A 12,837-nucleotide genomic window follows, 5' to 3' on the forward strand; every position below is an offset into this window, starting at 1 on the left:
CACATAAAACTTTGCTTTGGGACCACTCCAGGGATATCGTAAAATTAATGTCACAGAACCAAATGGGGGTTTCATGGTGCCCGTGGCCTCTGCAGGCTCCACACGGGGCTGAGAATTGGGGAAGGGAAGAGGGAAGAAAAATCCCCCTCCCCAGCACCTTTGGGTGAGGCTGGGGAAAGGCCATGGGTTTTTTTTCCAGAATTACCCCAAAATTGGTTCCTGGGAGAAGGACACGTGTTGGAGAGCCAGGCTGCAGGGAGCAAGGGGTTGTCTGCAGGGCAGGCTGGGGTTGGGACCCCCGTGCCCTGTCTTAATTACTCACCTTTAATCACTTTTCTTTTTGTCCTCTGGAGGATTTATTTAACCCGAGCACTAATTGCAAACCTGGCACAAATGAACTGTCTCTGTCAAGTGTTTGCTTCCCGTGCTGGTGGGAGGGCAGGGTGAGTGCCGACGGTCCCACAGGGACCCCTGGGCTCCCCAGCCAGGGTCCTCCATGGGCTGAGCCCCTACGTAGGGTCAATGAAACACGGTCTCTGACCCTCCCTTGTGCTCTCCCACAGCTCTCAGCAACCCCCCCAGCATGATTAAAATCCTCAAGCGAGGGAAAAATCTCCATTTTCCCGGCAAGTTGTTCCAATGGTTAATTAACCTGACAATTAACCCATGAGCTAATTACACTGTACATCCTCTGGAAGGAATTTGGTGATGTCTTTTGATGCATGTCCAAAGCCCACTGTGCTGGGGTGGAGGGCAGGGGCCCCTCTGCTTGCCCCCCCCTCCCTTTGGGGCAGGAGGGGTGGGACAGGCTGGGGGTGGGGGGGTGGGACCGGGAAAGCGGTGGAATGTTCTGGGTGGTGCTGGGGCTCCAGTCAGGGGATGGCCCTGCACTTCCCCTCCCTGCTGTATCTGCAATTTGCAGTTGTGCTTTGGGGTGCAGCAGATGGGGATAAAATCTAGCACAAGGCTTGTACCCCCCAGTGGTGGGGTAATGCCAGTCTAGGGATCAGCCCAGGGAGAAAAGCCACCGAGGAAGCAGTGGAACATCTCTCTTCCCTGGTTTTATGGGATGGGGCAATAGGGAGAGCCGGGCTGGGCCATCTCCGGCGCCGCAAGCACACGGCAATAACGAAATCCAGGCACATAACAGCAACAACAGCAAAAGCTCCCCTTAAATAAACTCTGAATTAAGGGTAGCAGATGTTCAATCAAGCTAAATATTTTAACTCTTTCCAATGAAGTCAATTCCACAACAGCAATTTGTAAATTGCTATAATTAACAAGCCTCCACAATATGCCTGTGCATGGGAAAGGTAGTGTCTCCGGAGCAGCTGGGCGCACAGAAATAACCCCCTGCCACCGCCCTGTCCATAGGGATGGGCTGGCAGCTGCCACCGCTCCTGCTGCCCAGAGTGCAGCAAAGGGGTAGGGGGCTTCCCCCAGCCGGCGGGGTTACCGGCATGCTGGATCCATTCTCCTGCACCTCTGCCTTGGGGAAGGACAGATAAGCAGGGCTTGGATCCTGTGTGTAAGATCCTGATGGTGCTGCCAGCCAGGAGGAGGATGGAGGCAGGTGAGTGACCGGGCAGCGGTGGGCAGGACCATTGCAGGGTGGGTTATGGGGTTTATTTCCACCCCATGGTGCTGCACACACCGGGGCTGGCTCTGCTGGGGAGTGGGGCTGCCCATCCCCTCCTGACACCCATCTTGGGCAGGGCTGGGATCTGGCATCGGTGGCAGCGTGGAGATGCTGCAAGCTCATGCCAACGGGTGATGGATGGAGAAGTCTGATGAATCCTGCTAATTTTTTAATCTCTCTTTTCTCTCTGCTTGCCCAGCCAAGTGTTCAGGCCAGCTGCTCTCAGCCTTGAAGAGCTGCTCTGAAGAAGGGGCAGAGTTTGGGTCCTTGGGCTTCTGCCCACCTGACCCGTTCCCTCCCCGTAGACACCAGGCTGCTGTCAGACTTGTGTCCCCAGGCACTGCCACCTCTGCTGCTGCCCTGTGACCCACAAACAGCCCAGCATCTCTGCATCCCCATCCCATCCCCCACACACGAGAGCCCTTGGCTGTGCTAGGCAATGCTGTGGGTCATGCCAGATGGACGTGGGGACCCCAAAGGGGTGACACAGCCCGAGCTTCCCCCATGGGGACCAGACTCAGGCTCTTCTGGGCTTTAACAACAGCTTCACAGCTCCGGCAGCTGGGCTGGAGCTCGCCCACCCGGGAACAAGCCTACCTTTGCCCTTCCAGTGGGCATGAGCCGCGAAGCCGACGTGGCCTCCGTATTTGCGGTTGAACTCTGCCATCAGAGCCTTGTAGGGGTTTCGGATGAGCAGGATGGCCGAATCGAAGGATTCGATCTCCTTCTGGCCGCTCTCGTGGGTTTTGATGCAAATCGTCCTCCCGCTTCGCCAGTGGTCCCTCTCGCCCTTGAACCCTGCCAGGACAGAGCAAGCAGGTACCTGAGAAGCAGCTGGTGCAAATGTTCATAAAAATCATAAAAGCGAGCTGGGGAAAGGGAACAACGTGGGGATAACAGGTTGCAAAATGCAGTTGGATAAAAGCAGCTGCGGCTTGACATAGCATTTGCACCCCTCTCCCAGATGGAAATCCTTGATTTGCCCAAGTTATGAGTCACATAGAATTCATGTACGAGAGGGTGGGTAGCGGGCACAGAGACCGAGCAGGGCTGCCTCCTCCCCGGCGGTGCTCCGCTCTTCTCAGCGAGTCACTCTGCAACAGCCTGATACTGCACGGCCCAGCGTTCCTCCAGGGCTGAGCGCACTGGCATTAAGCACCTGCACACTGCATTAACGCACCTCACGCTTGTGTTGGAGGGGGTCAAGAACGTATCTTTATAGCTTTAATCTCCCTGACCACTGCATTTAAACTCCCCCAATAAATTAAGAAAGGGGAAAAAAAACCCCAAGCTCATGGGGCTGCAGATGAGCCCAGGGCTGCGGTGATGCCATGGGGGGTCCAGAGAGGGGACCACCGTCCCCTGTGCCCCCACATGGAGTATGGGGCCTCAGCCCAGCATCGCTCCCAGGCCCTTTGCACCCCCAGCCCCCGGGAAACCAAGCACCCAAACTACCCGGGAACAGCATGTTGGCAGTGGAGCCGAGCCGTGGGGGGGAGATAAGCTGTAAGTAGCTGTATTACATCAATTATAGATGTGTAATTTGCTTTCGGCAGCCATGCTGTGCGATGCAGGGACGTGATGGCTAATCTGCCAGTTGCCTGGATACCTTCAGGCCCCTCCAACGTGCTCAACCCAGAATAAACATGAAACCCATGCTCGGGCGGCTGAGCAAAACCTGGCCAAGGCTTTCACCCGGGGATGCTCCCCTCCGTGGGGGACACAATGCCGACTGCACCCTTGGGTGGGTGCCAGTGCCAGGGGCTGATACAGCCTGGGCTCCCTCACTCAGCACAGAGCATCTCCATCTCGGAAAGGCTGAATTTGGCAAATCTCAAATAAATGTGCATTACTGCCTATGGTGTTGGGCAAATGGGGCTTCAGGGGGTGCCCTGGGTACAAACCCTGGCTGGCTGTGTGGGTACCCTGGGTACAGACAACCCCAGCTACGTGGGTACCCCAGGTACAGATCCCAGCTCCACCACGGCCAAGGAGGAAAGGAAGATTTCCTCTCAGAGCCACAGAAGGGGAAGGAAAAGCAGGAGAAACCTTCTAGGTCTACAAATAAAACTATTGTAAATGGCTATAAAGTGGGGGAACTGGTGGGGGTTTTTTCCCTCCCCCTTGCAGTATGGTGGCTTATTAGGAGAAGCTGGCTTCTGGCTGAAAAAGCTTCATTCTTTTGGCTTTAAACTTACCCTGGCTGCTTCATTGAGGGTCCCTGAAGCCCACATGCCATCACCCACTCCAGCAGCCCTGGCGCTGCTGCTTTGCCCTGTAGGGTGGGAGCCACAGCACCCCTCCTCCGTTAAATATTTACTGGGCAAGTATCTGTGTCACCCGGGAGGGGAGGATGGATCTCCAACAAATCCTTCAGCCGGAGGAGAACAGCCAAATGAGTTCAGCTCCCTCCTCCATCCCTTCCGTGAGCTCATCATCTCTCTTTTGCACTGCGAATATTCATTAGTTTGGGTGTTCCCTGGGTGCCCTGACATGTCACTATTTTAAACTGCAGCTACTCAGGAAGAAGGGGACATTTGTCCTCCAGGATACCAGTGCCACCAGCACCATCCCCTCCCAAATCCTGAAGCTGGAAGGCTGCACGAGTCCTTTTCACCTTGCAGTTGTGAGTTTCATTTGCTTCTCACTTTATGCATCCCAGCTCCTGGGGAAATCTGAGCAAAAAAACCCATCATCTTTTTCTTGGGGCAAAACCCACAGAAATTGCCTTGTTTGCCAGGATTGTTGTCACCGGGGTTCCTCCTCCAGAAAATTCTTACCACCACAGTGGGTTAAAAGCCACCGGCATGATGGAGAAACTCCAGTTCTGCCCCAAACTGGAGCTTGCCCAGGTTAGTGGGCAGCACGGGGAGGTTACAGGCAGAGCCTGTGCAGTGTCAGGTCCCTTTGATACCCTTTGAACCAGCACACACCCAGCCCCAACCATCCCACGGAGCAGCATCGGTGGTACCCGGCTCTGCCCTCCCCTGCTGCAGACCCAAGGGATGGCACCAGGACCTTCTCCCATCTCAGGGGGGACCGGTGCACCCCCAGCAGCCACATCCCCTCTCACCTTTGTTGTAGAGAGACCCGTCGAAGTAATAGCTGCCAGTGTAGAAGCCGGTGGCCAGCTCGATCAGGTGGCGTGCCCAGGTGTTGCCAGCACCGGGGAAGCTGGCCAGGGCCACCAGCTGCTTGGCACGGGTGGGGAGAAACCTCCTGTCCATGCAGCGGTTGTCTGCAGCGAGAAGCAGCCAAGACTCGTCAGGGCTGCAGCACGGTAATGTGCTTCTCCTACAGATATCCCGCTTCCTTACAGCGTGCTGCTGCCTCCCAGGGAGATGCTGGGGCAGGGTGCCAGGAGGTGGCTGCTGTAGGGAAAGGCAGCTTGCCTAAAGCGCATAGGGACATGCCACAGAGTCCTGAACCCTCCAAAGAGTCCTGAACACCCCAAAAAGTCCTAAGAAGAGGGCAGGAGCTGCTCTGCCATTGCTGGCTGCTTGCTGCCTGTGTGATTAGGGGAGAGCAAGTAACCGGGCTGCATCTGCCAAGCAGCGCTCCTGCTTTTTACATCAACGAATGCACATGCGTTTCCAGCACAGCCTCAAACACCGAAGCAGGGATCGTGTCAAGACAGAGCCGCTCTGAAGCGAAACCACCTGAATTTGGGTCCTCATTTGCTCCATTCAGCTCTTTCCTCTCCCCGTAACAGGTTTCCCCTTGCCTTGTCCCCACTGGTCCCACCACTGGGACCTGCAGTGTGGTGGGGGACTGCAGCCCACTCTGTGCAGATTCCGGGGGACTTTCTGCCTGGTCACAGCCTTTTTCCCCACTATTTCTCCCCGGATTCTGTCCCCCCTGGCTAGTGAAGCCCCAGCAGGTTTACCAGCTGGCTGCGGGCTCTGGCTTGCTGGTACCGCTGGTGACAAGGAGGGACAAGCACCGGCAAGGAGGGATCCTGCCGGAGGCAGATGGCAAACTGCTCTACCCTGCAGCTGAGTCAGGCAGTAATTAAAGCTGTTTGTTCAGGGGAGGATTGATTTCCCAAGAAATTAAAATAAATGGTAATTTTTAATGAAAGCCAAATAGATGCTGCAAGCTCACGCTTACTTTCTGTCAGCATCCCCAGGAAAGGGCTGGGAAACTGGTGCTGGCACCCGTGCCGGAGTGGTCCCTGCCCAGCAGCAGGCAGGCTGAGCCCAGCACTGGCTCACCTTGCACTTGGGTCTGGTAGACGAGGAGGTATTCGGCAGTGCCACAGCTCTCGAACTCCTCACCGGCGCATTTCTGGGCACAGAGCTGCTCATCCTCCCGCTCGTGCAGGGTGAAGAGTGTGGTGGGGAAGCCGCAGTGGCAGGTAGTCCCAGCCAGGGCTGACAGCGGGTATTCCTGCGGGGATGGGTGGAGGGAGGGCAGCCAGCATCCCCATCCCCATCCCCTGCAGCAGACCCTTCCCTCTGCCCCCCACACCCATCCCTGCCACCCTGGCCCTGCTGTGCAGCCCGGGGTGGTTTGCAGCACGCTTCCAGCCAGCTGCACCAGGAGCTCATTGCAGACACCCAAAAGCACCCAAACTTTCCTGTGGCATGGCTGAGCTGCCTGCTGGCACCACCAGCCATGCACCAAGCACTGGTGCTCCTGGCAGAGCTATGGCACATCATTTGTGAGTTTGCCACTTGCACCAAGGTTACAAAAAATCATCAAACGGCCCCACGGCAGCCTTGCTGGCATTTCCAAGCCCAGAATTACGAGGCTCATTTGGCAGCTGACAGGCGATTTACCACCAGGCTGCGGCAGTGCTGGGTTAATCGAGGGGCTCTGGTTATTTACACCTCCCAGCCCTGAGCTCTCCTGGCAGCGAAGGGAGAGTGGAGCCAGCGACAGAGCAGCTGCTCGTATTTAACTGGTGTGATGGTTTATTCCCCACCATACACTCTGCCAGGGAGGCTGTGAAAGGAGGACATGACTGTCCCACTTGAAGGTCTTTCCCCACCTGATAATTTATCTAATTTTCATTAATAAATACTCCAGCAATGCCCACTGCCAGCCTTTCCCATCCTTGCTTATAGGCATCATGCTCCAGGAGCAAACTGCACTAGAGTATCCCTGGACCGGAGCGCAACCCCGTGATGTTCCTGCCTAAACCCCTCTGAGGTGGCTGCTGCCTGCAGGGGGGGCGAAGCCCTGGGGAGCAGCCAGGGCAGGCAGCAGGTGCTGCCCCTCTGGGGAGCTTTGGTCCAGTCCCTCCCCATGGCAGAGACACAGACAATCCACTTGACCCTTTGCAGTTTGGATACACATAATTATGACACCAAATCAGATTAAGATTTACCCAGTGTGACCCTTTCTGATGACAGGGTTAAGCTTTCACCCTGCACACCCCCAGCCCCCTGGTACCTTCTCGGTGCAGAAGTCCACGCACTTGTCCACGGACATATTCAGCATGAGCTGGGTGACGGGCAGGGCGATGGAGACATTGTCCGGCCGGCGGAAGCACCCCCGAAATATTGCGCTGCCATCTGCAAGGGAGAGAGGCCACAGCGGTGTTGACAGCGATGTTCGCCCAGCCATGAGGAGCAGGGGCTGCACCCCAAAAATGATGTCGCTGCCATGGCAAGAACCTCTGCGTGCCCCGGTGTCCCTGTCCCCATCCCCCACCGCTCCTCTCCAGCCACCCAGCAACACAGCGACTGCTTTTCTCCGGCTCTTGTCACCCTCCGGCTGTGGAGCCACATTTGCTAACAAGCTCGCCTGGCTGCTTACAGTGCAAAATCAGAGCAAAAGCCCTGGCAGCAAAGTCGGGTTTATTTTTTCCTCCCTATTTTTATCAACACGGTGATCCCAGACGGCAGGAGGGATGGAGGCGGTATAGGAGAGCAGGGCTGGGGCTGGTTGGTGTGTCCCCCACCACTGGCATCAGTGCCCTGAAGGGTCCCATCCCTGGTCGTCACCCACTGCTGCACAGACCCGGGCACCCTCAGCCCCTCTCTGGAGCTGCTACTCCACCTTCTTTCTTTCCCATTGCTTGGGGATGAGGAAAAAAAAGCAGCCAATGTGGGTAATTATAGTGCTGCCTAATTGGGAGCCCAACGAGCATTTCTGACAGGGAGCACCCTTGGCTTTTTCTGGAGCCAAGCATCCTTCATCCCACAGCCAGCTCTGCCGGCAGCACACATCAAACACAACAATGGCCGGCCGGAAAGGGGTCTTCAGCCAAAGTCCCCCAAAATGCCCTGAATTCCCAGTGGGGTCCTTGGGGGTCCCCGCTCCACCCAGCCCCGGCTGGCAGCCATCCCTGCAGGGGGTTCCCTAAGGTTTAGAGGAGCAAAACTACCCCAGCCACAGACCTGAACCACTTTCAGCCCACCTCCCTCAAGCCATGGCCCGGCTTACACAGCACAGGGTGCTGGGGCTCGCCCCTGCCAGCACCGCAAGGGGGTCCCCCATTTCAGGGCTGAGCTGGGAGCCGTGTTGACATGAACTTACATCTCCTGGCAGACTCCTGGGCCAGCTCCAGGCGGTAGATGGAGAGGCGGTTGACTCCGCCGCAGGTGTTGCTCCTCTCCCCCTTGCACTGCATGTTGCACTCGGACTCGCTGGCGTTCGATGCCTGGACCTTGTGCCCGCAGTAGCACTCGGCGCCAAATTCCAGCCCTGCATAGAGGTAGCCCCTGGGGAGAGCGAGACAGGGGCCTCAGCGCATCCTCGGGCATCCCCCAGGTTCTGTGGGCTTTTGCAGGAGCAGCCCCACTGCAGCCAGCTCACACCCAGCACTGGGAGCAGCACTGCATCCCAAGGATGCGTTGTTGGACTAGATGATCGCTGTAGGTCCCTGCTAACTGAAAATATTCTATTCTATTGTATTCTAGTCTATTTATTTCTGTTCATTTCTATTCTATTCAGTTCCTTTCTATTCTATTCTATTCATTTCTCTTTTTCTCTATTCTGTTCTTTTCTATTCTATTCTATTAATTTCTCTCTTTCTTTTTCTATTTCTATTCCATTCTGTTCTATTCTATTCTCTTTTCTCTTCTCTTCCCTTCTCTTCTTCTATTCTATTCTCTTCTATTAATTTCTCTTTCTTTTTCTGATCTATTCTATTAATTTCTTTTTCTTTCTCTTTTTCTCTATTTTCTATTTTCTATATTTTTTCTCTATTCTATTCTATTCATTTCTGTTCTATTCATTTCTATTCTATTCATTTCTATTTCTATTCCATTCTGTTCTGTTCTATTCTATTCTATCCTGTTAATTTCTCTTTCTTTTTCTCTTTCTATTCTGTTCTGTTCTATTCTATTCTGCTCTACTCTGTTCTATTCTGCTTTAAGGGAAAGGGCTCCATGGGCTACAACAGAGATCATAAAGCAAGAAGCAGCAACATTTCTTACAGGCAGGGAGGATGGAACACGTGGCAGAGCAGGAATTAAGTGATGGGAACTTCACTGGGCTTCAATGTGGGAGAGCTGTGCTGCTTGATACGGGCTGGATTCGCACGGGGGAGGCTTGCAGCACAGGTGTGCTTGCCAATTGCCCGCGGAGCTGGAAACCTGCTGGAGAAGGGCAGTGCCGGACTGGCCAGTCCTGCTGTGGGGCTGCTACTGCTGGGAGGAGGGGATTTGGCATGGAGCACCCCCAAGGATATGCCACAGCAGTCGGCTTGGTGCATGGCACATGTCCACCCAGCTGAGGCGGATGAGCCCTACGCAGGGGATGTGCCACTGTCCCAGTGATCAGCGATCGTCCTTTGCAGCGACGTGCCCAGGTGCCGTGGGATGCTACACAGGTGGGCTTCGCCTCTGGGAGAGTTTGGAGGCAGCGAACTGCCTGCAACGCTGCCTGCCCTGCCAGCACAGGTCATGTTTAGGGCACATTCTTCATGTAACGCTGGGCAAAGAAGAAAACTCCCACAGCAAGGGACCCATGTGTCTCCCCAGCTGCACATGGATGTGCTTGGAGAGCTGGGAAGGTCTGGGGAGGGTGTTTTGGTGGGGCCACCCCTGGGTGGATGGAAGCATCCAAGGCTCCTCCAGCACCAAACTGGAGCCCTTACACCCCGCTGCCCCACACAAGGATGGAACCCATCATCCCATCACCACCACCTTTTTCTGGGGGAAGAATCTGGGCTCCTAGAAAACACCAGTGAATTTGGGGGGGGGGGGGAGTGAAATGACATAAATCTGAAGAAAAAAGGAGGAAGGTGGGAGGGAAGGGAGCAGCCAGGGCAGGGAGCTGTGACAGCAGAGAAATGCTGTTGGTGTGCGGGAATTGATGAAGACGCGGTGCCTGTCTCCCGCCCTACCGTTCGGCACAGTTGTCCTGGCAACGGAAGACTGTCATCTTCTTGTAGTCAAAGAAGGACATGCCGCGCAGCGTTCGCCGGCGAGTGTTGTCCACGTAGCAGCCGATGTATCTCGCTGGGGGAAGGGTACAGGAGAGGAGGGTAAGAACCAACAGGGGCTGACCCCATCAATTCCCACCTCCCTTTTTTTGATTTTTTTCCCTAAATAGGGATGCACAGCAATGCACCCTGTTTGTTTGCTTTCAAAATGCGTGCTCTGGGTACAACATGCCCCTGCGAAGGCTGCAAGGAAAGGTTAAGCCTAGAAACACCCACTATGGACAGAAAAGATGCTCTGGCTCTCCAAGGCTTCTCCTCTCTGTCCTCTTCCTTTCTGCTGATCTCAAAATTGAGCAAAGTGGCTCCAAAAAGAGACAAGTTATGTGGTAAAATAACCCACCCCCTTCACTCTGCCCTGCCAGGAATGCAGGGTGGGCAGAATGGAGAAATATGGTTTAAAACACATTTTCCTCAGCCAGCAGCTCATTTCCCCCAGCCCCAGACATCAATTGCAGAGGATATTTGCCCAGCACCAACACTTGACAAAGTAAAGGCTGATGCCCGTGCTGAGAGCAAATGAAGATGCTGGTAGACAGGGAATAGAGCTGAATAAAGTTATGGTGAAACCATTTATTTGACAAATGTAGCCTTTCCCAATAATCTGAAAACAAACATCCAACTCCTCGCCTGCGTGCCTGTTGTGATGCTCTGTGCTGGCTGTGGGCTCTCGTTAGGGGTGAGCTGGTCCATGAGCCATCCCCAGGCAGCCCTGTGCTGCCAGTGCCCCCCTGTCCCCACTCAGTCTCCTTGTTAGGTGCCCTCATTACTGCCCTCATTAGTCCCCTGCTCCTGCTCCCACCTGAGCAGTTTCTGGGGGGAAGATGTATTGCTGCCAATGCAGGGATGCGGCACTGGTGCAGGGATGCTCAGCATCCTTGCTGCCACTGCTGCCCAAAAAGTACAGGGGTTTCAGAAGCCGGTGGGATTAGCCATCTAGTAATCAGCTAATGAGGTGTCCATTAACATGTTCTGGCAGAGGGGGTGCAGATCAGCTACCCAGTGGGGGTGCACCAGGGAGAGGGGAGGGTGGCCCTGAGCACCAGCAGCCAGGTCTTACCAGCCTGGGGGCAATGGCAGAGCTGGCTTGGTATCCCAAACCAGTCTGGTTCATCTTGCTCCCTGTTTCAGGTATGCATCCTTGATGAATATAACTGCAATTATTTTTTTTTTCTTCATCCTGAAATATCTGCTCCACTCTCAGGGCATCTTCTGCAGGACGCTGGCACAGGGTGACCCTGTCCTGGAGAAATCCTGGAGCTCGTGCGGTGGACGATGGCCTCTGGCTTTGAGCTGCTGCTGCAGTCCCAATGCAGGGAGACTAAAGGAGAGGCTCCCGTCCCTTCAAGGCCACCAGATCCCCAGCCAAGGTGCTGTTTTCACAGCACCAAACACCCCTCCAGCTGTGCCACCCAGGGCTCTGGCCCCCAGCACCCTGGTCAAAGGGCTCAGGGAAAGCACTGGGATATCTGGCAGCACAGGACTGGGCAGGAGCAGAGGTGAGGGCTCTCCTGCTCCGAGCAAGAGTAAAGCCATGGCTCTAGGCAAGCAAGGTGCATCTTCCCGTATGTCATTACCACCCTGTGTCTCTCCTCCCATCTCCATGTCTCCATCACACATTAAATTATCCTTCTAATAGCAGAGCATCTCCACATGTGCCACACCAATACCAGACCACACTACAGGATACTACTTACCTCCTGCTTGCATTGTGCATCTCTTGGGGGGTCCCTGAACCAACTTATTATGTACAACCCACGGATACATAGACCCCCACCCTCCCCACCAAGCCACTCAGTGCAAATCCCACCAAGCGCTGCAAAGCAGCTTCCCCAAGCCATCCTGGAGGAAGGTGGAGGAGAAAGATTGAGAGAAAGGTGCCTGATTTAACTTTAACTACCAAAAAGTCATAATTCATTGCTCTCAATTACTCTCAGCATAACGTGGCATTTCCACAGCGCTGAGCAGGTTTCGGCAGGTCAGCTCATTTTGGTCATGACAGATCTAACCGGTGCAGGATGACTCCAGTTGTTCGCACAGAGCCGGTGACTGATGTGCATTACCTTCAATCCATTGCTCTTGACATACGCCTGCTGCAACTTATTAGGAAGGCAACTGGAATAATTAGGGAGATACGAGGACAACAAGTGAAGGAGGAGCGAGCAGGGGGATGCTGAAAGGCACAGGGTCGGGTCAGGCACAGCTTGCAGGAGGGTGCTGAGCCCCAGTGGCTTTCACGGGGCCAAGGGGAATTTCAGAGCAAGCTGGAAAGACGTGTGGGAACACACACAGATCCACCCAGCAACAGTCATTCAATTCCCCCAACATTTCACTCTTCCAGGAGCTAGGCTGGTCACTGAGGCCATTCGCACTACAAATGCAAATGTAAAAAAAAAAAAAAAAACAACAAAAACCCAACAACATTAAGATTTAATATCTTAATCTAAAGCTTAATGTAAAGCTTGGGCTTCCAGAGAGCATCGCAGCTCTTGGCTGTGGCACAGCACACGTGCACAAACCGCTTTGGCGCTGGGGTCCCTGTTGGGTGCAGGCATGGGGTGCAAGCAGGGACCCCCTGGGCGACGCACCCAGCCCCTCACTGGGCTCTCCCAGCACCCACCGCTGCCGTTCAGCGAGCTCAAGGCACAACAAAAGTGTTTTCACAGGGCCGTGCTGCAGGGTGATGCTTGAAACAAATATCTGCCCTTGATTTCCCAGCTGGTTGATCAAAAGCCTCACGCCAGGCACTGAGCGACCCCGCCCCCCCCAGCCCCCCGACACTCCCCTGCAGCCGCCCGCCCCA

At 54.8% G+C, this 12,837-nt stretch overlaps 1 protein-coding gene across 1 annotated transcript in view; it reads right to left on the bottom strand.

Annotated features, from left to right (window-relative positions):
* Positions 1–12,837, bottom strand: part of WSCD2 (WSC domain containing 2) — a 36,640-nt gene that overhangs the window by 8,506 nt on the left and 15,297 nt on the right. Inside the window, exons 3-8 of the mRNA XM_080373755.1 lie at positions 9,939–10,053; positions 8,126–8,310; positions 7,037–7,158; positions 5,854–6,028; positions 4,713–4,877; positions 2,237–2,437 (exon numbers count right to left, since the gene is read on the bottom strand). Of these exons, the coding sequence (XP_080229881.1) occupies positions 2,237–2,437; positions 4,713–4,877; positions 5,854–6,028; positions 7,037–7,158; positions 8,126–8,310; positions 9,939–10,053 (963 nt within the window). The remainder of the gene's footprint in view (positions 1–2,236; positions 2,438–4,712; positions 4,878–5,853; positions 6,029–7,036; positions 7,159–8,125; positions 8,311–9,938; positions 10,054–12,837) is intronic.

The sequence above is a fragment of the Falco punctatus genome (assembly GCF_963210335.1).
Source record: "Falco punctatus genome assembly, chromosome: 1".
Lineage (NCBI taxonomy): Eukaryota > Metazoa > Chordata > Aves > Falconiformes > Falconidae > Falco > Falco punctatus.